This window comes from Nerophis lumbriciformis, linkage group LG18 (assembly GCF_033978685.3).
Source record: "Nerophis lumbriciformis linkage group LG18, RoL_Nlum_v2.1, whole genome shotgun sequence".
Classification (NCBI taxonomy): domain Eukaryota; kingdom Metazoa; phylum Chordata; class Actinopteri; order Syngnathiformes; family Syngnathidae; genus Nerophis; species Nerophis lumbriciformis.
This window is the reverse complement of record NC_084565.2, coordinates 34,358,130-34,383,926: the sequence shown is the minus strand read 5'-3', so window position 1 is coordinate 34,383,926 and position 25,797 is coordinate 34,358,130. Positions and strand designations below refer to the sequence as shown.

The window sequence follows — 25,797 nt, the reverse complement described above, 5'->3', positions numbered from 1 at the left end:
TATTCACCTATTTTCACCCTTACAGCTATAATAAGGGCGTGCCATGATGGTACAACATTAGGCGCTCTCTACAATATGTATTAACAGCGTGCCAGCCCAACACTTGTTATACAATTTAAATCTTCTGCTTGCACACGTACGTGACAGCAAGGCATACTTGGTCAACAGCCACACAGGTTACACTGACGGTGATCATATAAAACAACTTTAACACTCTTACTAATAATGCGCCACACTTTGAACCAAAACCAAACAAGAATGACAAACACATTTCGGGAGAACATCTGCACCTTAACACAACATAAACACAACAGAACAAACACCCAGAATCCCATGCAGCCCTGACTCTTCCGGGCTACATTATACACCCCTGCTACCACCAAACCCCGCTCCCACCCCTGCTCCCTCACACATCAATTGGTCAAAATGGCTCTTTGACTGGTAAAGGTTGCCGACCCCTGTTCTAGGCCATCAAAACTTGTTAAATACATGTTGCACTAAATTTGACCAGTTTAATTGTGTTAAACCACATGTGTGCAATGTTTGCTGTGTGTATTAATACTAAACCTTCTATTTTATTTATGTAACATACACAATGGACATTATTTATGTAAATTCCCAATGGTTGTTATTAGAGATGTCGGCAGGCCGAATAATAAATGCTTAAAATGTAATATCGGAAATTATCGGTATCGTTTTTTTTTATTATCGGTATCGTTTTTTTTTTTTTTATTAATTGTTTTTTTTTTTTAAATATTAAATCAACATAAAAAACACAAGATACACTTACAATTGTGCACCAACCCAAAAAACCTCCCTCACCCATTTACACTCATTCACACAAAATGGTTGTTTTTTTCTGTTATTAATATTGTGGTTCCTACATTATATATCAATATATATCAATACAGTCTGCAAGGGATACAGTCCGTAAGCACACATGATTGTGCGTACTGCTGGTCCACTAATAGTACTAACCTTTAACAGTTAATTTTACTCATTTTCATTAATTACTAGTTTCTATGTAACTGTTTTTATATTGTTTTACTTTCTTTTTTATTCAAGAAAATGCTTTTAATTTATTTATCTTATTTTATTATTATTTTTTAAAAAGCACCTTATCTTCACCATACCTGGTTGTCCAAATTAGGCATAATAATGTGTTAATTCCACGACTGTATATATCGGTATCGGTTGATATCAGTATCTGTAATTAAGAGTTGGACAATATCGGAATATCGGCAAAAAGTAAAAAAATTATCGGACATGTTTATATTTTCAGTATTACAAACCTAAATATAGGAAGATTTATAAAAAAAAATACAAATAAAACTTGAGGAAGAAAAATAATTTAAAAGAACGAACATCCATCATCAACAAAACATAGCTTTTGTTTCTTCATGCTGTTAACTATCTGTCTAGCTGCGCACGCTGCAAACGAGTTGCGAGGGCAGATTAATGAATTTATTGACAGTGCGGTGTGAAAGCCGACGTGTTTACTTCGTAATTAAGTAAACACAGCTTCAAAGGAATATAAACTGCGGAGGTACTTTCTGACCCCTGAGACCTTGGGTTCTTGAAACTGCGCCCCTCTTCATTAGGTAGTGAAAAGCCCTGTACTACTGTGTGTATATATAATAAGAGGAAGATGATCAAAAGTAAAAAATGAAAGAAAAAAAAAAAGTACAAACTTGCAGATTTCCAATGTAAAAAAATATTACAAGCAGTCATTTTTATTAAAAGGGACTATCTATTGAAATGTGTACATTTTGCAAATACAAATGGGGTTGAATCATTTTCACATCTATGTTTATGAGGTCATGAGTTTCATGTGTGAGCCATTTGGATGAAACGCCTTATGCTGGTAGCAATAAATCATTAAAAAGATGATATAAAAGAAATAACTTCTTTCACAGTAAGACGCACCTGATACAACCTGCTGTCGCTGACACAGGCAGTGCTGTTGTGCGTCAGTGTCGTGCGGCCTTACAGATTTTGTCGTAAACTTCCGGAAAGGCGTCCTTGCAGCCGAGCTCTTTTCTCAATTTGTGGTACAGCGTGCCGTCGAACATCTCCCAGAACTCGGCGCGGTCCATGTAGACGTCTGCGTACAGCATCTGGAAGCTGCAAAATCGTAGCATTAGACCAGGGGTCGACAACCCAAAATGTTGAGAGAGCCATATTGGACCAAAAATACAAAAAACTAATCTGTCTGGAGCAGCGAAACATTTTTAAGTCTTATATAAGTGTTATAATGTAGACAACACATGATGTAAATGTCTATATTAGATGTATTAGCCTACTATCAAATGGATTTTAAAAGCCTTATATAAGTGTTATAATGAAGGAAACACGTGATGTGTCTATATTAGCCTACTATCAAAATGACTTTAAAAGTCTTATATAAGTGTTATAATGAAGGCAACACATGATATAAGTGTCTATTTTAGCTATATTAGCCTACTATCAAAATTACTTTAAAAGTCTTGTATAAGTGTTATAATGAAGGCAACACATGATGTAAGTGTCTGTATTAGCCTACTATCAAAATGACTTTAAAAGTCCTATATAAGTGTTATAATGAAGACAACACATGATGTAAGTGTCTATATTAGCCTACTATCAAAATGACTTTAAAAGTATTATATAAGTGTTATAATGAAGGCAACACATGACGTAAGTGTCTATTTTAGCTATATTAGCCTACTATCAAAATGACTTTAAAAGTCTTATATAAGTGTTATAATGAAGACAACACATGACTTTAAAAGTCTTATATAAGTGTTATAATGAAGACAACACATGACGTAAGTGTCTATATTAGCCTATCAAAATGACTTTAAAAGCCTTATATAAGTGTTATGATAAAGGCAACACATGATGTAAGTGTCTATATTAGCCTACTATCAAAATGACTTTAAAAGTCTTATATAAGTGTTATAATGAAGACAACACATGATGTAAGTGTCTATATTAGCCTACTATCAAAATGACTTTAAAAGTCTTATATAAGTGTTATAATGAAGGCAACACATGATATAAGTGTCTATTTTAGCTATATTAGCCTACTATCAAAATTACTTTAAAAGTCTTGTATAAGTGTTATAATGAAGGCAACACATGATGTAAGTGTCTGTATTAGCCTACTATCAAAATGACTTTAAAAGTCCTATATAAGTGTTATAATGAAGACAACACATGATGTAAGTGTCTATATTAGCCTACTATCAAAATGACTTTAAAAGTATTATATAAGTGTTATAATGAAGGCAACACATGACGTAAGTGTCTATTTTAGCTATATTAGCCTACTATCAAAATGACTTTAAAAGTCTTATATAAGTGTTATAATGAAGACAACACATGACTTTAAAAGTCTTATATAAGTGTTATAATGAAGACAACACATGACGTAAGTGTCTATATTAGCCTATCAAAATGACTTTAAAAGCCTTATATAAGTGTTATGATAAAGGCAACACATGATGTAAGTGTCTATATTAGCCTACTATCAAAATGACTTTAAAAGTCTTATATAAGTGTTATAATGAAGACAACACATGATGTAAGTGTCTATATTAGCATACTATCAAAATGACTTTAAAAGTCTTATATAAGTGTTATAATGAAGACAACACATGACGTAAGTGTCTATTTTAGCTATATTAGCCTACAATCAAAATGACTTTAAAAGCTGTATATAAGTGTTATGATGAAGGCCACACATGATGCAAGTGTCTATATTAGCTATATTAGCCTACTATCAAAATTACTTTAAAAGTCTTATACTGTATAAGTGTTATAATGAAGGCAACACATTATGTAAGAGTCTATATTAGCCTACTATCAAAATGACTTTAAAAGCCTTATATAAGTGTTATGATGAAGGCCACACATGATGCAAGTGTCTATATTAGCTATATTAGCCTACTATCAAAGGCTGACACAAATCTTTGTTGACAGAAATGTTGTATTCACATTTTTGCAACATTGGAAATCATTAGTAAAAATGGAGTCTTCTCACAGGATGAGATAGCTCCTGGAAATTATAGATGTGTGTGTCTTCTCCTAATGCTTTTCTTACAATCTTTGCAAGCTGAGTAACGTTTGCTGTGGTCTGGAACAACACGGCACACACACAACTATCAGAAATGCAGCCAACTTTGCATACAGATAATGTCATGAGATATGCAAATATTAATTAAATACACAGTGGACATAAGTAAAGGAAATTAAATGAGCTCAAATATACCTACAAACGAGGCATAATGATGCAATATGTACATACAGCTAGCCTAAATAGCTGTCATGCACTGACCAAATTTGCCTGATTAGCACTCCAAGAAGTCAATAACATCAACAAAGCTCACCTTTGAAAGTTGCACATATAAACAAACTACGATGCGTTCAAGGATCGCTGAAATTAGTAGGACAAAACGGTGCTTGCCAAATACTCTCATCAGTGAAGCATGTTTAAAGTTAAAGTTAAAGTATCAATGATTGTCACACACACACTAGGTGTGGCGAAATTATTCTCTGCATTTGACCCATCACCCTTGATCACCCCCTGGGAGGTGAAGGGAGCAGTGAGCAGCAGCGGTGGTCGCGCCCGGGAATAATTTTTGGTGATTTAACCCCCAATTCCAACCCTTGATGCTGAGTGCCAAGCAGGGAGGTAATGGGGCCCATTTTTATAGTCTTTGCTATGACTCGGCCGGGGTTTGAACTCACGACCTACCCATCTCAATGCGGACACTCTAACCTAAAGGCCGCTGAGCAAATACTAAGATTTCTTAATGTAATGTAAACAGTGGGATTTTTAACAATTAGGAAGGTTTGTGTCATATTTGTCCTCCTACGGAAAATATATTAACAAAAAAAAATAAAAATGTTTTCTTCATCTTTTTCCATTTTCACACATCTTTGAAAGAGGTCCAGGCAGCCACTAGGGCGGCGCTAAAGAGCCGCATGCGACTCTAGAACCGTGGCTTGCTGACCCCCGCATTAGACGCACTAATGTCCCAAACCGATCGAGCAACAATATCTGAACACAGAAAACATCTTAGTATTTTAATCTGTAAAACTAGGGGGGGAGAAAAAAAGCAGGCTTTGCTACACATCTTAAAATGAAACCTGGAGCTTTGTAAGAAGTCAAATTCAGTGCATAGGCTGACGTACCCGTGAACTTCTCGGACAAACTTCTCCAGCTGCCGCGTGGACGCCGTCGCCTCAAAGTGTTTGACTTGAGGCTCGCCGTACGCGCCGATATCCACGTACAACTCCTCCTCCTGACCCTCGGGGTGGACCATCCCTCTGCCGGCGGGCAAGAGGAACGGGCACAGCCAAAGAGGGTAAACCTGGAACCGCAGAAAATGGCACACATACAGGATTTTTTTGTTTTTTTTTGGAACGGCAAGTATCTTTTGACCGAGTCCTACCTCAATGTCCTGGTGAAAGCGCATGATGGCGGCGCGAAGGTGCCTCATGGGCACCAGCATGTCCTGCACCACGTGGTGCTGCTCGTACAGGCGTCGGATGGTCTCTCCCTGCGTCAGCTTCAACAGCGAGATCTTCGGAGGAACCATCCACCCAAAGAGCCAGCGGAACACCGGGTGGTTGCCAAAGGGAATGATATCCTGCAATGTGCAAAAGTATATTGTTTATAAAATAAATAGAAAAAGGTTTTTATAAGAATTTTTTAAAATTTTTTATAAATAAATATATATAAATTGTTGCGTTTGGACCAGTTGTTCCTCCCAGGGAATTCAAGTTTCTGGTCGCTCCCAAGCTCTTTACGACACTTAAAGCTGAGTAGAAGAACCACCAGAGACAGAATAGGTATTTTGTAATATATTTGCAAAGCTTTGTAAATATAATGAGACCAGTCCAGCATAGAACATTCAATCGCGCAGCTAAGATGGTCTGATCTAAAATATGGAAACCTTCTATTCTATAAAGTCTCTCTCCCTCCCACCCTCGCCGTCTTGTCTTTCCAGCCCAAACACATGCCCATTGTCCTCCGCAGCTGGACACAAGAAGAGATAAGGAGAAGGATTATCTCTCCTCCTTACATTCCATAGTCAAGGTTAGCACACAGTATTTGCAGACAACCAAAAGACCACAATTGGAAGAAAAACACTAGCTGTTTTGTAATATGATTATGAAAATAAAGAAGTAACACTTAAATACGGATATATGTAAATATCTGCCTCCGACAATATATATATATACACACAAATACAAGCAGGCTGTTTTATGTGCAAAAGTTTAATGTTTATAAAATAAATAGAAAAAGGTTTTTATAAGAATTTTTATTTACTTAACATTAAATACATAAATATATATATATATATACAAATATAAGCAGGCTGTTTTTAACATTCATTTTGATTCATTATTATGTTTTCACTAAAATCAATGTTATGAATTATTGACTTATTCAAGGCCCCAATTACTTTACATCAAATATTCCACCATTTTTGGGAGAAAATATCGTGTGTCTGCCATATAAAAGCAAAGTTTTCTTTTGCATAAATGGCATAAAACAACTAAAAAAAAATAAAAAAAATTAAATATATATAATATAAATAAAAAAAATGTATTATTAATAGATTGATCTGAAATTGATCTTGAGATTTAAGTGTTGAAAGTAAAAAGACAAAATACATATGACTTACTTTTAACACTTGCACATAAGAATTTCCGTTGTATTCTTTTTTTTCTAACTAATTGCTCAAAAAATAATAATGAATACAAATTAATTGTATTATAAATGATTGACATATTTATGGATTCAAATACTTCACATCAAATATTCCACTTTGAATTTTTAGGAGTGTGGAAATATTGCATATTTGTGTTATTGCCATAAAAACAGGGGTCTCTTTTGACAAAAAATGCATAAAACATAAAAAAATGATACATCGACAGACACACCTGAAGTTCATCTAGAGCAGGGGTAGGGAACCTCTGGCTTTCAAGCCAGATGTGGCTCTTTTGATGACTGCATCTGGCTCTCAGATAAATCTTAGCTGACATTGCTTAACAGGATAAGTAATGAATAACTCCGTTGGTAATGACAGTGTTAAAAATAACGTTCAAAATATAAAACATTCTCATGCATTTTAATCCATCCATCCGTTTTCTACCGCACCTGTTCAAGAAGTCGCATTAATAGTAAGAAGCATTTTATTCATTATTGTAATTGAACACAAATATTATGTTAAAATGTTATAATCATATTTATTACTACAAACATACATTTTTAAGTGCTAATAATTGTGCAGGGACATTCAGAGTTTCAAGCAAATATTATAAAAAAAAAACCTTACAGTTCAGTGTCTTTAAAGGGAAAAACATCGAAACAATGTTAATTTTAACAGGTTTTTAAATTAGTTTCAGTTATAGTCTTTTGACCAAAAAGTGTTTTAGTCATGTGTTAGTTATAGTCTTTTGACCAAAAAGTGTTTTAGTCATGTGTTAGTCATCTAAATTAAATTGTAATTCCTAAACATTGGTCTTGAAAGGACTTTTATTAATTGTTATTGCAGAGCATCTCAAAAACTGAATTCACAACAAGACCTGCACTCCATCAATATTTCAATAAGAACATTTCACACACACACTACTAGGGGCAGCACGGTGTAACAGGGGTTAGTGCGTGTGCCTCACAATACGAAGGTCCTGAGTTCAATCCCGGGCTCGAGATCTTTCTGAGTGGAGTTTGCATGTTCTCCCCGTGACTGCGTGGGTTCCCTCCGGGTACGGGACAAGCAGTAAAAAATGGATAACAATGTTATTCAAAAGAATAAGAGACTTATACTCTAAAAATGTTAGTCTTACTTAAAAATTCATCCATCCATTTTCTACCGCTTGTCCGTTAATGCACGCATTTAGTTGGATTCAGTGTTAAAAAATATTATATGGCTCTCACGGAAATACATTTTAAAATATGTGGCTTTCACGGCTCTCTCAGCCAAAAAGGTTCCCGACCCCTGATCTAGAGATTTAAGTGTAGAATAAGAATTTTTACAAACTAATATTTGACTTATTTTTAACATTTTTATGAGTGAGTCCAAACTTGAGGGGAGCCCTAAAGGTTAAAACTAGATGTCCGTTAATGGCTTTTTTGCCGATATCCGACTCTTAATTACCGATTCCGATATCAACCGATACCGATATATACAGTCGTGGAATTAATACATTATTATGCCTAATTTTGTTGTGATGCCCCGCTGGATGCATTAAACAATGTAACAAGGTTTTCCAACCTTGAGATCTCTGATTTCGGGATGTGGGGGGGACGTGGTTAAGAGGGGAGGAGTATATTTACAGCTAGAATTCACCAAGTCAAGTATTTCATATATATATATATACATATATATATATATATCCTGAAAATATCGAAACAAAACTGTGTTTAGATAATTGATACTTCAAACTTGCATAAATAAATATTAAGGAATATAACATAACTTGGCTTCTGAGAGCTTCAAAATGTAATGAATAAAATGCTAAAGTTGTTGATTAACAAGCAATTATTTTAACAATTAAATATGGTCATTTTAAATGAATTATTATGATCATTTAAAACTAATTATTTCAAATATGTTTATTTTAATGTATAATTATATGGCTGGATGTAATAGGGAGTCAGAAAAAATACAAATAAAAATACAATAAATTTTGATGTTTTTAGCAAAATATAGTAAAAATGTATATATTTTTTTAAATTAATAAAAATATTTATTTTTAGGTAAGATAAACATAATAATACAATTTATCTCTAGTCTGGATGATTTAGTTCTTGTCACCCTGTTGTCCTCCCGTCTCTTCCCCAAGGATGGCTCCATGAGCTGGGCAAACGCCTGGAGATGCCCTACGTCAACAACACGGTTGGCGGCCCGTCGGTGCGCAGCTCGTACATCGCCGCCCTCTACTTCACCCTCAGCAGCCTGACCAGCGTCGTCTTTGGCAACGTGTGCGCCAACACGGACGCCGAGAAGATCTTCTCCATCTGGACCGTGCTCATCGGCGGTATGCCGGACGCCTCGTATAGAATAACGTGATTGGGCAGGCACGCTGTTTATATCGTGGGAAAGCGGACATGAAAAAAGGCTGTCCTCACTCAGGTCCGCATGGAGCTGGAGGGGGCGTGGCCTCCAGCTCCGGCTGAAAATCGGGAGATTTTCGGGAGAGTATTTGTCCCGGGAGGTTTTCGGGAGAGGCGCTGAATTTCGGGAGTCTCCCGGAAAATTCGGGAGGGTTGGCAAGTTCGGCACTGCCATATTTATTATTGAAGTCCATCCATCCATTCATCTTCTTCCGCTTATCCGAGGTCGGGTCACGGGGGCAGCAGCCTAAGCAGGGAAGCCCAGACTTCCCTCTCCCCAGCCACTTCGTCCAGCTCTTCCCGGGGGATCCCAAAGTGCATTTTTTTTTTTTAACATGCCTCGGAATTTTGGACATGCTCTCCCTGAGAGAGCATGAGGAGGTTGAGGTGGGCGGGGTGGGGTAGGGAGTAGCGAGGGGTGTATATTGTAGCGTCCCGGAAGAGTTAGTGCTGCAAGGGTTTCTGGGTATTTGTTCTGCTGTGTTTATGTTGTGTTACGGTGCGGATGTTCTCCCGAAATGTGTTTGTCATTCTTGTTTGGTGTGGGTTCACAGTATGGCGCATATTTGTAACAGTGTTAAAGTTGTTTGTACGACCATCCTCAGTGTGACCTGTATGGCTGTTGACCAAGTATGCTTGCATTCACTTGTGTGTGTGAAAAGCCGTAGATATTATGTGACTGGGCCGGCACGCAAAGGCAGTGCCTTTAAGGTTTATTGGCGCTCTGTACTTCTCCCTACGTCCGTGTACACAGCGGCGTTTTAAAAAGTCATACATTTTACTTTTTGAAGCCGATACCGATAATTTTGAAAAAGATACCGATAATTTCCGATATTACATTTTAAAGCATTTATCGACCGATAATATCGGTAGTCCTATATTAATCGGCCATCCATAGTTAAAACAATCTATATATTGTATTGTACGTATCAAAATGTGTGACCCGCAGTGGAAAACAATTGGACACCCCTGATCTAGGGCAGTGTTATTCAACCTTTTTTGAGCCAAGGCACATTTTTTTCATTGAAAAAATGCGAAGGCACACCATCAGCAGAAATCATTAAAAACTGAAACTCAGCAGCCGAGATTGACAATAAAAAATTTGTTGTCGCAATTGTTGGATATGACTTTAAAGCATAACCAAGCATGCATCAATATAGCTCTTGTCTCAAAGTAGGTGTACTGTCACCACCTGTCACATCACACCCTGACTTATTTTGACTTTTCTTTTACTGTTTTCCTGTGTGTAGTGTTTTAGTTCTTGTCTTGTGCTCCTATTTTGGTGTCTTTTTCTCTTTTTTTTGGTATTTTCCTGTAGCAGTTTCATGTCTTCCTTTGAGCGATATTCCCCGCACCTGCTTTGTTTTAGCAATCAAGAATATTTCAGTTGTTTTTATCCTTCTTTGTGGGGACATTGTTGATTGTCATGTCATGTTCGGATGTACTTTGTGGACGCCGTCTTTGCTCCACAGTAAGTTTTTGCTGTCGTCCAGCATTCTGTTTTTATTTACTTTGTAGCCAGTTCAGTTTTAGTTTTGTTCTGCATAGCCTTCCCTAAGCTTCAATGCCTTTTCTTAGGGACACTCACCTTTTGTTTATTTTTGGTTTAAGCATTAGACACCTTTTTACCTGCACACAGCCTCCCGCTGTTTCCAACATCTATGAAGCAATTAGCTACCTGCTGCCACCTACTGATATGGAAGAGTATTACACTACAGAGCTCTCGACAGCACAGACACTCAACAACAACACATCATTTGCAGACTATATTTACTGGTTTGCAAAAAATATTTTTAACCCAAATAGGTGAAATTAGATCATCTCCCACGGCACACCAGACTTTATCTCACGGCACACTAATGTGCCGCGGCACAGTGGTTGAAAAACACTGATCTAGGGAGACTAGTAAATAATATACACTTCCATTTCTAACAAGGAGACTGAATCCAGTGGAAGTTCAAAGCATCCGACGGTTTAGCCGAGTGAGACCTCTCTCTTTGCAAACCAACAGCCAGCAGATGGATGTGTGTCAGAGCAACACATGCATAATTAAACACACCATTAACTTCTACACAAGGCGAGGGGTGGCTAATGGCTCGATTGGGCTGCACGTGTCACAAACACGAGGCGAGGGTGCAAAGATGGAGGACCATGACGGGCAGATAAAGTGTGTCTACGCACCTGGATCTCCCAGAAGATGCTGCGTGTGTGTCTGTGGTAGTACTGTCTCAGAGGGATGTACTCCACACCGGCCTCGCCGCCTGTCAGGTAGCTCTCCACGTGCTTGAAGAACCACGGTTTGAAGTGCAGGCCGATCCTGTTGATCTGACGTCAAAACAGAGTGAGTTTGAGAAGACCGAAGGGTCACGAGAAGCCCTCGCCGACTCGTACCTTGTCAGGCTCGGCGTGCTCGCTCATGCTTCCCGTCATGACGACGGCAGAGTCCAGGGAGAACTGGATGCCCTCCACGAACGTGTTCTGCTTGTTCTGGGACGCCTCGGCGAAGCGGCGGCAGATGTTCTCCAGGCCTCGGACCGGCTCGTAGCGCAGCTTGACCCACGCTTTAGCCGGCACGATTTTGATCTCGGCCGCCACCAGGAAGCCCAGAGTGCCGCAGGACCACGGCACGGCGTGGAAGAGGTCCGAGTTCTCCTCCTGTTGGCCAGTGACATCAAACACAAAAACAGTCAGAATGAACACGATGTGGACAAAAGTATTGAGACACGCTGGCATGCCTTTTCCTATGGCTTGGATTAGAGATGTCCGATAATATCGGACTGCAAAACACTTTTTACACTTCTATACTGAAATAAATACACCTACATCTTATTAAAGGGGAACATTATCACCAGACCTATGTAAGCGTCAATATATACCTTGATGTTGTGTACTCGCTTTAGGCAGCGAGTTGTGTACATGGCACTCATCTCTGGGAGTATCGTCCCTGTAATTTTCCCCGCCGCTTTAAAGGGGAACATTATCACCAGACCTATGTAAGCGTCAATATATACCTTGATGTTGCAGAAAAAAGACCATATATTTTTTTAACCGATTTCCGAACTCTAAATGGGTGAATTTTGGCGAATTAAACGCCTTCTATTATTTGCTCTCGGAGCGATGACGTCACAACGGGAAGCAATCCGCCATTTTCTCAAACACCGAGTCAAATCAGCTCTGTTATTTTCCGTTTTTTCGACTGTTTCCCGTACCTTGGAGACATCATGCCTCGTCGGTGTGTTGTCGGAGGGTGTAACAACACGAACAGGGACGGATTCAAGTTGCACCAGTGGCCCAAAGATGCGAAAGTGGCAAGAAATTGGACGTTTGTTCCGCACGCTTTACCGACGAAAGCTATGCTACGACAGAGATGGCAAGAATGTGTGGATGTCCTGCGACACTCAAAGCAGATGCATTTCCAACTGGACTGGACAGATCAGCTTTCAGGAAAAGAGAGCGGATGAGGGTATGTCTACAGAATATATTAATTGATGAAAACTGGGCTGTCTGCATTCTCAAAGTGCATGTTGTTGCCAAATGTATTTCATATGCTGTAAACCTAGTTCATAGTTGTTAGTTTCCTTTAATGCCAAACAAACACATACCAATCGTTGGTTAGAAGGCGATCGCCGAATTCGTCCTCGCTTTCTCCCGTGTCGCTGGCTGTCGTGTCGTTTTCGTCGGTTTCGCTTGCATACGGTTCAAACAGATATGGCTCAATAGCTTCAGTTTCTTCTTCAATTTCGTTTTCGCTACCTGCCTCCACACTACAACCATCCGTTTCAATACATTCGTAATCTGTTGAATCGCTTATGCCGCTGAAATCCGAGTCTGAATCCGAGCTAATGTCGCTATAGCTTGCTGTTCTTTCCGTCATGTTTGTTTGTGTTGGCATCACTATGTGACGTCACAGGAAAATGCACAGGTGGTTAAAATCAGGCACTTTGAAGCTTTTTTTAGGGATATTGCGTGATGGGTAAAATTTTGAAAAAAACTTCGAAATAAGCCACTGGGAACTGATTTTTAATGGTTTTAACAATTCTGAAATTGTGATAATGTTCCCCTTTAATGAATGAAGTAACTTTTATGACAACCTTTTTCCAAAACACAATATAGAATGTGAGATATAACAGGATCATGCATACATTTATCATTGTTTTCAAAACGCTTACAAAAAAAGGTGGGAAAATTTACTGTGGGACCCCATTTTTATGACTTGATGGGGTGCCTGGGACCTCATTTTGAAAATTGCTAGCGCCAACACTGCTACATATTTAAGTCTCGACACAAGGATTATTAACTACACAACAAGTGTCTTACTGTTTGTATTTCATGGTATTTCATTACTGAAGACTTACAGTGATAATAAATAGGAAGCTGAATGATAATCAGTCTCTCCAGGATTTTGCAAGCTTTTTTTGTACTCAAGTAAGAATACCGCTAATTTAGAATAAAATGACTCAAGTAAAAGTATTCCGTGAAAAACCTTAGCACAGTCCTGCTACCTCAGTTACAATATGTTAAATTGTTGTAATGTGCTTAATATGCTATTAGCTTAGATCTAATGTGCTTATATTTGATGTATTTACTAATAATTTTATGCTAAAAAATACACGTTACTCAATTAGTGTAGTAAAAAAAATGAAATAGCTTCCAGAGATGGGCCAACAAGGTATGTGTAGTTTAATATGTGTATTATCAGCAATGTTCCCTATAATTTTTCATGTGTGTGAGCAAACGCAAAAAGTCCCTGAGCATTCAGTGGAGCCCATGTGAGCAACATCACACGTGCACACTGTGGCTACACCAGCAGCACACCTGTCCCACACCTGACTAAATAACAAGTTCAATCTCCATCCATCCATCCATTTCCTACCGCTTGTCCCTTTCGGGGTAGCGGGGGGTGCTGGAGCCTATCTCAGCTGCATTCAGGCAGAAGGCGGTGTACACCCTGGACAAGTCCCCACCTCATCGCAGGGCCAACACAGATAGACAGACAACATTCTCTTATTATTATAATCAAATGACAGCAGTCATTTCCATGAGGTTATTTTCTAATATAAGTGTTTAGGCCCACTTACAATGACAATAACAAAAAATATTGTTTTTCATGAACTGTGTACTTGTATTGTTTGTCTGGGTGGAGGTCCTGCTTTGGAAATAATTTGTACCCCTTTCAGACATTGCATTTAGTTCCCATTAAAACATTCACATGTTGCACAATGAGATGTAAGCAGGGGATCATGTGTACATTCCTGCAACTTCCTGTTTGTAAAAAATATATTTTTATTAGTATTTATTTAATATACTAACAGCATTTCATGATTAATATTTACAAATTAAGATTCCTAATAAATGACACAAGAATAAGGACACATTTGATTGGTAAATCATAGTGTAACGACCTGGAATGACACTTTATGTGCGGTGTTGGAGTTGTCCGACTTTTTGTGTGACTGTAAACGCATCACTGGCTAAGTGCCATATGTGCATGTGTTGGCGCAAGTGAGAAAGAGCGAGCGGCTGCTGTTGATATAACAAAGTTGCTTTTGGTCTGGTTTGTACTGCAAAAAATGACCAGTTTTGCTAGATATAATTTTTTTTTACTAATGTTTTGGTGATGTGTTTATGGCCGACAATAAAGAGTTTTGCTCAGTAAAGTGATGGATGGAATTCATGTCCTCAAAGCGTCTCGACAGACGTTACAATATTTGAACAATGATGACGAAAACTGTTTTCTCTGTCGTGTCGAAAATTGTTATGCGCTCATTTTTTTATTAGATTTTGTGCGCGGCATAGATTTGCCGTGCGCAGAGGACGCTTGAGCAGTGCACAATTGCACAGGCGCGCACCTTAGAGGGAACATTAACAGGTTTTGAGTTTTAAAAAAAAAGAAAAAAAAAAGGGTAATTTTATTTTGAGTTACAATGGCACCAATGCAGAAAAACCGTGTTTATTGCAGCAATACCTATAAAAGGCCACTAGGTGACACTAATGCTCTGCAGTGTGAGGTGTTTTCAAAAAGTCAATAGTCTTACTTGACTTAAATTTGTTTTATTATTGTTTTATCTAAACGCTGACAGTTAAGAAAAATAAAATGTTAGCAGTTAATATGTCAACAATTTAATATTTACTGTAAATGTATTCCTATGGATGAAATTGCATTCTTTTTTAATGTAAAAAGCACAGTAAAAAACTCACCTCGGTGCAGCGCACAAGGCTGCCGTCAGCCAGCACCAGCTCGAAGGCCACGCAGATGTGCTGAAAGAGGCCGTAAATATGAGAGGACGACTCGATGCCGGTGCCCATCACCAAACCACCTGAGACAGGGGGGGGAGGGTAGGGGAGGGGGGAGCGCGCTGTGATTTCATTTCTTGCACAACAACAACAGAGGCCGTGGATACACAAAAACGTCAGGATAAATGAGCGCACGACGGGCTTGATGGGAAAACATTAGGCCGCTGATGGACAGTTTATGGCATCAGGAAATCCATTATGAAACCCGATCCCCGGGTGCCTCCAACTCTGCGGCCATTTCCGCAGAGTTTTATCTGTGGACGTCTTCTAACAGAATTAAGGACGTCCAAACAGGAAGCAGTGATGGATGGGTGCACAGACCATACACCTCGAAACCCCCCCGCACACACACACACACAGTCGTTGAAGATTCCAGAGAAAATCATGTGTGCCGTGACGTACCCACGGTGAGGTCATCCAGCTCCGGGAGCACTGGCAGGGTCCAGCCAATGGAGTTGAGAAGGGCAGTCACCTGACCCATGTTGGCCAGGGGCTCGACTCTCACCACCTAAACAACAAACAGTAGCATTTAAAAAAAAAAAAAATGTTTTAACCAAAGGGACGTCGCTAAATGACATCATCTAATTTGCATCTATGGCCTTGACTCATGAAACATGTATTTGTAATAAAAAGCATAACATTGTAAGTAAAAAAAAAAAACATAAAAAAATATGTTGGAAACTATAAATTAAATTTTTTTATTTATTTAATACATTAGCCTCTAAATCAGTGGTTCTTAACCTTGTTGGAGGTACGGAACCCCACTAGTTTCATATGCACATTCACCGAACCCTTCTTTTTTATTCTCACTGTTGCTTTTTATTCTTATCGTACCGGTAATATTTTTCTATTTTGTTTCCATTTATACCCCCATTATTTACTTTTTAAATTCGATCTTAACTTTGTACACTGCTGCTGGAATTTTTATTTTCCTGAGGGAACTCTCCTGAAGGAATCAATAAAGTACTATCTATCTATCTTTAGTGAAAAATTTATTTATTTATTTATTTTTTTTAATTCAAGACAAAGTTATATGTTTTTTTTACTGGTGCACAAAATGAACCGTGCATGAGCATCACCTTGTTCAAAGAACAAAACCAACACAATGCATGAACTCACAACAAATTAGACACCTGCAAATCAGAGGGAACATTGTTTGGGGGTATCCATAATATGCCGATAGGGAGAAGTTTTTATTTTCACGATGAGTTGGGTGTGTCTTAACCTCCGCGGCAGAGGCTCCGCCGAACCCCTGAGGTTGACTCACCGAACCCCTAGGGTTCGATCGAACCCAGGTTAAGAACCACTGCTCTAAAGGCTTAGTGGCCACATGCGTGGACAGCAACTTTTAGCTCTTATTTCCAAAATTGTGTACACTACTGAATTGGGGTCTTATGGCCACTTATGTGGACACTTGTACTGCCATCTGGTGGTGTCAGAAGAGTATAACATACAATGGAATTTGGGGAAAAAAAGTGTAAAAAAATAAGAATTAGCATGTCACTAAACATGAAGTACACATTTGTGTACTTATGGACTAAGTACATCATAACAAAATATGATTCTTAGTTTTTATTCTAATTAGGGTCCAATAAGCCCAAATAGCAAAGAGAAATAAAAAAAAAGCATGTAAACAAACAGCTTGGGCCTTAAGAGGTTAAAATAATGTATGGGAAGCACTGCGCTGGCCACATTGAGAAAACATGAACCTCCAACAAAGACTGATCGTGATGTAGTATGCATGCAAGGCCAGTAGATGGCGATGTCCCAATGTAAAGAATGAATGCATATGAATGTTTATTTTCTAAATTAAAGTATGCAAGTAACACAATTCCTCTTGTAAACGTATACTTTGTTGTTAAGGTGTAATTAAAAAAAAAAAAACACCTTAAATGGAACAACACCACTGTGTTCCGCCATTGTTGACGTACTTGCACATGCCTTTTTTTTTTGATTGATTGAAACTTTTATTAGTAGATTGCACAGTACAGTACATATTCCGAACAATTGACCACTAAATGGTAACACCCAAATAAGTTTTTCAACTTGTTTAAGTCGGGGTCCACTTAAATTGATTCATGATACAGATATATACTATTTTCATAATACAGTCATCACACAAGATAATCATCACAGTATATACATTGAATTATTTACATTATTTACAATCCGGGGTGTGGGATATGGAGGGGGGGGTTAAGTTTGGTTGGTATCAGCACTTCAGTTATCAACAATTGCATCATCAGAGAAATTGACATTGGAACAGTGTCGGTCTGACTTGGTACATACAGGTAAAAGCCAGTAAATTAGAATATTTTGAAAAACTTGATTTATTTCAGTAATTGCATTCAAAAGGTGTAACTTGTACATTATATTTATTCATTGCACACAGACTGATGCATTCAAATGTTTATTTCATTTAATTTTGATGATTTGAAGTGGCAACAAATGAAAATCCAAAATTCCGTGTGTCACAAAATTAGAATATTACTTAAGGCTAATACAAAAAAGGGATTTTTAGAAATGTTGGCCAACTGAAAAGTATGAAAATGAAAAATATGAGCATGTACAATACCCAATACTTGGTTGGAGCTCCTTTTGCCTCAATTACTGCATTAATGCGTCGTGGCATGGAGTCGATGAGTTTCTGGCACTGCTCAGGTGTTATGAGAGCCCAGGTTGCTCTGATAGTGGCCTTCAACTCTTCTGCTTTTTTGGGTCTGGCATTCTGCATCTTCCTTTTCACAATACCCCACAGATTTTCTATGGGGCTAAGGTCAGGGGAGTTGGCGGGCCAATTTAGAACAGAAATACCATGGTCCGTAAACCAGGCACGGGTAGATTTTGCGCTGTGTGCAGGCGCCAAGTTCTGTTGGAACTTGAAATCTCCATCTCCATAGAGCAGGTCAGCAGCAGGAAGCATGAAGTGCTCTAAAACTTGCTGGTAGACGGCTGCGTTGACCCTGGATCTCAGGAAACAGAGTGGACCGACACCAGCAGATGACATGGCACCCCAAACCATCACTGATGGTGGAAACTTTACACTAGACTTCAGGCAATGTGGATCCTGTGCCTCTCCTGTCTTCCTCCAGACTCTGGGACCTCGATTTCCAAAGGAAATGCAAAATTTGCATGGTTGGGTGATGGTTTGGGGTGCCATGTCATCTGCTGGTGTCGGTCCACTCTGTTTCCTGAGATCCAGGGTCAACGCAGCAGTCTACCAGCAAGTTTTAGAGCACTTCATGCTTCCTGCTGCTGACCTGCTCTATGGAGATGGAGATTTCAAGTTCCAACAGGACTTGGCGCCTGCACACAGCGCAAAATCTACCCGTGCCTGGTTTACGGACCATGGTATTTCTGTTCTAAATTGGCCCGCCGACTCCCCTGACCTTAGCCCCATAGAAAATCTGTGGGGTATTGTGAAAAGGAAGATGCAGAATGCCGGACCCAAAAACGCAGAAGAGTTGAAGGCCACTATCAGAGCAACCTGGGCTCTCATAACACCTGAGCAGTGCCAGAAACTCATCGACTCCATGCCACGCCGCATTAACGCAGTAATTGAGGCAAAAGGAGCTCCAACCAAGTATTGAGTATTGTACATGCTCATATTTTTCATTTTCATACTTTTCAGTTGGCCAACATTTCTAAAAATCCCTTTTTTGTATTAGCCTTAAGTAATATTCTAATTTTGTGACACACGGAATTTTGGATTTTCATTTGTTGCCACTTCAAATCATCAAAATTAAATGAAATAAACATTTGAATGCATCAGTCTGTGTGCAATGAATAAATATAATGTACAAGTTACACCTTTTGAATGCAATTACTGAAATAAATCAAGTTTTTCAAAATATTCTAATTTACTGGCTTTTACCTGTATGTACAGCAAGTATTGGACACAGAGAGAGAGATCAGAAATTATAAGAAAAAGTGACTACATTTGATTGTTTACATTTGATTATTTACAATCCGAGGAGGTATGATGAGGAAGGGAGGGTGTTAGTTTAGGGTTGAAGTTGCCTGGAGGTGTTCTTTTAGTGCGGTTTTGAAGGAGGATAGAGATGCCCTTTCTTTTACACCTGTTGGGAGTGCATTCCACATTGATGTGGCATAGAAAGAGAATGAGTTAAGACTTTTGTTGGATCGGAATCTGGGTTTAACGTGGTTAGTGGAGCTCCCCCTGGTGGTGTGGTTGAAAGATGCACATATAAACAAACAAGTGCTAAGTTTTCCTTTATACACTGGAAAACAAACCCCTCATTGTTTCCATTTACGAACCACAGGCTGAATAAAAATATGTTTTGGTGTACGAACTATCCATTGTCTGCCTCGCAGCGCAGCCATTTTGTGACCGGCAGCACATCCATTGTGGGCGGGCTGATCGATCTCTGTGCTCATTCAGTCAGCAGCACAGCAGTGCTGTCGTTAGCTACTGTGCTAGGTGCTACTTTGTGTAATTTTTAGGCTTTTTACAGATTTTTTTTTAGAATTTTGCTAGCGTAACATGAGTCCAACGAAAACAATGGACAATTCAGGAAGTATCCACAGCGTTGTAGAAACCGCCTCTTCTCCTCTCCCCCTTTCTTCTGTGGCTCACCAAAAAGATTAACCAACGAGGTAAAGTGGATTTATTTATTTTATTTATTTTTTACAAATCAATGTCGCTGCTGGTAATGTTGAGGAGTTTTGTGATGTCAAACTGTTAGTGCACTAAGGCTGCAACTAACAACTAATTTGATAATCAATTAATCTGTCGATTACTTCGATTAATCGATTAATAATCGGATAAAAGAGACAAACTACATTTCTATCCTTTCCAGTACTTTATTGAAAAAAACAGCATACTGGAACCATACTTATTTTGATTATTGTTTCTCAGCTGTTTGTAAATGTGGCAGTTTATAAAAAAATAAAAATAAAAAATAAAAAATTTAAGTAGCCTCTGCGCATAGCATAGATCCAACGAATCGATGACTAAATTAATCGCCAACTATTTTTATAATCGATTTTAATCGATTAGTTGTTGCAGCCCTAAAGTACACCACATTACATTACATTGATATACTGTACTATCTTATGTTGTGTTCAAAGTACAGTTGTCCCAATACCAATATTTTGGTACCAGTACCAAATCGTATTTCGATACTTTTCAAAATAAAGGGGACCACAAAAAATTACATTAATGGCTTAATTTTAACACAAAATATTGCGTTACAATAAACATAGGGTTCTTACTGTACTCAAAGAACAATTTTAGAAGATTGGAATTAAAATGCAACGGCATTAAACACATTGGGATTTTCTTATTGCACTCAAAAAACTATTTACAATGTTCTATATTACATACAGCCTGCCATAATCTAGGATGAAAGTAGAATAAAATATAAATCTCTTAATATTTCATGATTTTTGGTTGCCAATTTTGATCTGTGCTTTAAGACAAATACAATCATTATTATGATACTGAAAACAATATAAAAACTACAAAGATAAGACAAGTAGCAACAGTACAGGCCAAAAGTTTGGACACACCTTCTCATTCAATGTGTTTTCTTTATTTTCATGACTATTTACATTGTAGATTGTCACTGAAGGCATCCAAACTATGAATGAACACATGTGGAGTTATGTACTTAACAAAAAAAAGGTGAAATAACTGAAAACATGTTATATATTCTAGTACTTCAAAATAGCCACCCTTTGCTCTTATTACTTTTTGGCACACTCTTGGCATTCTCTCGATGAGCTTCAAGAGGTAGTCACCTGAAATGGTTTTCACTTCACAGTTGTGCTTGAAGCTCATCGAGAGAATGCCAAGAGTGTGCAAAGCAGTAATCAGAGCAAAGGATGGCTATTTTGAAGAAACTAGAATATAAAACAAGTTTTCAGTTATTTCACCTTTTTTTGTTGGCTGGACCCTGCCATACATAATCACAACATAAAAAGCTCCATTTCAAAAAGAGAGGTAAAACAAAAGTAGTGAAGAGAAGGAAAAATTTATAAATAAATACTGTGATAACATCGGACAGGCAGAAACGCACAAATTAATGTTTGTGTACAGTGGAAATCTACTGCTTCTTCAGCACCTGCAGTGAGTAAACTCGTCCAAAAGATGGCGCCATAGCACAAACAATAACACATCTTTACGTTTATGTTAGGCTATGCGCATGTCAAAGTAAAGTATTCCGATTGAAGGTGTGATGCATGAAAATACACATCATAATCCGATCAATTTTTTCAGGGTGCATGTTAGGGCTACGAATCTTTGGGTGTCTCACGATTCAATTCAATATCGATTCTTGGGGTCACGATTCGATTATAAATCGATTTTTTCCGATTCAAAAGGATTCTCTATTCATTCAATATATAGGATTTCAGCAGGATCTACCCCAGTCTGCTGACATGCAAGCAGAGTAGTAGATTTTTGTAACAAGCTTTTATAATTGTAAAGGACAATGTTTTATCAACTGATTGCAATTATTTTATCTTTGTGAAAATATTGGACACAGTGTGTTGTCAAGCTTATGAGATGCGATGCAAGTGTAAGCCACTGTGACACTATTGTTCTTTTTTATTTTTTATAAATGTCTAATGATAATGTCAATGAAGGATTTTTAATCACTGCTATGTTGAAATTGTAACTAATATTGATACGGTTGTTGATAATATTCATTTTTGTTTCACTACTTTTGGTTTGTTCTGTGTCCTGTTTGTGTCTCCTCTCAATTGCTCTGTTTATTGCTGTTCGGAGTGTTGCTGGGTCAGGTTTGGTTTTGGAATTGGATTGCATTGTTATGGTATTGCTGTGTATTGTTTTGTTGGATTGATTAATTTAAAAAAAACAAAAAAACAAATGAAAAAAAAAATGGAATAAAATAAAATAAAAAATAAATAGATTTTTGAAAAATGAGAATCGATACTAAATCGCACAACGTGAGAATCGCGATTTAAATTCAAATCCATTTTTTCCCACATCCCTAGTGCATGTACAAAGTAACATTCTAATCCGAATGATGATCAGACTAAATAAAAGTTGTCCATGTACACGTGGCTATTGTTAAAGATAAAACACCAATGAAATAGCGGGAATTTGTTACACAATTCCGTCAATTCACTTGCATTATTTCACGCTACGTGGGCGGTTTAGACTGTGCTAACAATTGGCAACGGACCAACCAGCTGCGTGCTTTCCTGAGTAGCGAGTTAATGTCATTACCAGTTACTCTTAAAAATCTGAATGCTTGTTATTTAAATGTTTACCTAAGTTTGAAGCACAGATTGTAATACTTTAATGCCAAGGTGAGCCACGTAAATAAGATCGCCCACAAAACGGAGCATCCTGAAGCGACTGTCAGAAAGCGGCTTAAAGGGGAACATTATCACCAGACCTATGTAAGCGTCAATATATACCTAGATGTTGCAGAAAAAAGACCATATATTTTTTTAACCGATTTCCGAACTCTAAATGGGTGAATTTTGGCGAATTAAACGCCTTCCTATTATTCGCTCTCGGAGCGATGACGTCACGTTGTGACGTCACATCGGGAAGCAATCCACCATTTTCTCAAACACATTACAAACACCGAGTCAAATCAGCTCTGTTATTTTCCGTTTTTTTCGACTGTTTTCCGTACCTTGGAGACATCATGCCTCGTCGGTGTGTTGTCGGAGGGTGTAACAACACGAACAGGGACGGATTCAAGTTGCACCAGTGGCCCAAAGATGCGGAAGTGGCAAGAAATTGGACGTTTGTTCCGCACACTTTACCGACGAAAGCTATGCTACGACAGAGATGGCAAGAATGTGTGGATATCCTGCGACACTCAAAGCAGATGCATTTCCAACTGGACTGGACAGATCAGCTTTCAGGAAAAGAGAGCGGATGAGAGTATGTCTACAGAATATACTAATTGATGAAAACTGGGCTGTCTGCACTCTCAAAGTGCATGTTGTTGCCAAATGTATTTCATATGCTGTAAACCTAGTTCATAGTTGTTAGTTTCCTTTAATGCCAAACAAACACATACCAATCGTTGGTTAGAAGGCGATCGCCGAATTCGTCCTCGCTTTCTCCCGTGTCGCTGGCTGTCGTGTCGTTTTCGTCGGTTTCGCTTGCATGCGGTTCAAACCGATATGGCTCAATAGCTTCAGTTTCTTCTTCAATTTCGTTTTCGCTACCTGCCTCCACACTACAACCATCCGTTTCAATACATGCGTAATCTGTTGAATCGCTTAAGTCGCTGAAATCCGAGTCTGAATCCGAGCTAATGTCGCTATACCTTGCTGTTCTATGCGCCATGTTTGTTTGTGTTGGCATCACTATGTGACGTCACAGGAAAATGGACGGGTGTATATAACGATGGTTAAAATCAGGCACTTTGAAGCTTTTTTTTAGGGATATTGCGTGATGGGTAAAATTTTGAAAAAAACTTCGAAAAATAAAATAAGCCACTGGGAACTGATTTTTAATGGTTTTAACCATTCTGAAATTGTGATAATGTTCCCCTTTAAAGATGATCTGTAAAACATCATCTATGCAACATTTTGACCAAAGAACCACTATTACATGTTATGTAGACCACAAGATATTACATTTAGAAAAAAAATCACAATATGACTCCTTTAATGCGCCTTATAATCCGGTGTGCCTTTTGTAGGAAAAAAGACCTGAATAGACCCGCTCATACGCAAATACGATACTTTTTTTATTAAAAAAAACCACTGGTTTGTGAAGCTGGCTTGTTTGTCAAATGACATTTTTTTTTACAGCTTAATACACCAGTATTTTGAAAAACAATACCCTCCCTATGTTGCAGGGGTACTCAACATCTGTGTTGCTTTATCTCACCTGCTTCTTGGTGTCCACCTCCAGAATGTCCATCATATTGATAGTGATGTTCTTGTGTGTTTTCTTGTATTTGCCCACTCGCAGAGACACAGTCAGCCAGCCGGGTCGACCCGTGCACATGAAGCTCTTGCCGCCCTCTTTCCTCCACTCACGCACCTGAAATGTAAATAACGGAACTATGAATGAATGTGCCGAGTAGCGCAAATCAAACAAAACTAAATATTGAATGTGTGTATTAGATAGTGCAAATATAAGATGGTAAAACATTGACTGAATGTCTCACGTAGTGCAAATATAACAACAAAATATTGACTGAATGTTTTAGGTAGTGCAAAGATCAGATGGTAGAATATTGAATGAATGTCACTTGTAGCACAAATATAACAAAATACTGAGTGAATGTTTTAGGTAGTGCAAATATAAGACAGTAGAATATTGAATGAATGTCCCTCGTAGCGCAAATATAACAAAAATATTGAGTGAATGTTTTAGCCAGTGCAAATACAAGATAGTAGAATTTGAATGAATATCCCAACTTAGCGCAAATATGACAAAATAATGAGTGAATGTTTTAGGTAGTGCAAATATAAGATAGTAGAATAATGAATTAATGTCCTTCGTAGCGCAAATATAACAAAATACTGAGTGAATGTTTTAGGTAGTGCAAATATCAGATAGTAGAATAATGAATTAATGTCCCTCGTAGCGCAAATATAACAAAATACTGAGTGAATGTTTTAGGTAGTGCAAATATAAGACAGTAGAATATTGAATGAATATCCTTCGTAGCGCAAATATAACAAAATATTGACTGAATGCTTTAGGTAGTGAAAATACAAGATATATACAAGATATATTGAATGAACAAATGTTTCAGGTAGGTCTAATCTAATTGAGATAAAACTGTAAAAAATATATATAAAATAGGAGAAGCAATACTGTGAACAGTTTTGTGATTGAAGTGGTGGTTTTCAAGAAAGAGCAGTACAAAGTCACTTTTAAAACTGAATTTAGTGAATGTCTCACTTGTCTACTCATTTTATGAATGATGGGCTATTGCAAAAAAACAGTTTGTTCTTGTTATGACACACATGCATATTTACATGCTTCATGTAAACAACAAAGCGGGTCTCGCCTAGTGCGCAGGCGCACAGGTCCGCTCCTGGCTACTTGGCAGTTTGCACCCACCTGTCGCTGGATGTCGCGCACGCGCTGCTCGTGCATTTTGGGCGCCGAGCACACCTTGAATATGATCCACGCTCTCAGGTAGAAATACACGTCGAAGACAACGGAGAGAGGCAACAGGAACAAACAAACAAAAATCCACCGCTGGTGAACCAGCACGTAGTCGACACCTTTGACTTTGGTCCACAGCGCCAACATGACAACCACGACGGCCACGTACAGCAGCATCTCAATAGTCTGTATTGTACTACAACTGTACAACTATTAGACACACGAGTGACCACCAAACACAAGCAGCTGCCACACTTCCACGGAGAAGCGTGACGAGTCGGCGTGGAGTTATTTAAAAAAAAAAAAA

The 25,797-nt window shown here is 38.3% G+C and overlaps 1 protein-coding gene across 1 annotated transcript; it reads right to left on the bottom strand.

The window, feature by feature from the left end:
- Positions 1 to 1,707: 1,707 nt before the first annotated feature.
- Positions 1,708 to 25,797, bottom strand: dhcr24 (24-dehydrocholesterol reductase). Its single transcript, XM_061978607.2, has 9 exons — positions 25,443 to 25,797; positions 24,255 to 24,410; positions 15,809 to 15,914; positions 15,311 to 15,429; positions 11,504 to 11,767; positions 11,294 to 11,437; positions 5,439 to 5,636; positions 5,179 to 5,357; positions 1,708 to 2,124 (listed from the first exon to the last, which is right to left on the bottom strand). Exons 1-9 carry the CDS (start codon positions 25,665 to 25,667, stop codon positions 1,971 to 1,973), a joined length of 1,545 nt encoding a protein of 514 aa, XP_061834591.2. The 5' UTR covers positions 25,668 to 25,797; the 3' UTR covers positions 1,708 to 1,970.

Excerpts from the sequence above, each read along its gene's own strand:
- dhcr24 (XM_061978607.2), bottom strand. The coding sequence starts at position 25,667 with ATGCTGCTGTACGTGGCCGTCGTGGTTGTCATGTTGGCGCTGTGGACC. Across the intron at positions 15,915-24,254 it reads AGGTGGACACCAAGAAGCAG|GTGGTGAGAGTCGAGCCCCT; the intron begins GTGAGATAAAGC and ends TTTGTTGTTTAG. Across the intron at positions 5,637-11,293 it reads GCATCTTCTGGGAGATCCAG|GATATCATTCCCTTTGGCAA; the intron begins GTGCGTAGACAC and ends TGCACATTGCAG.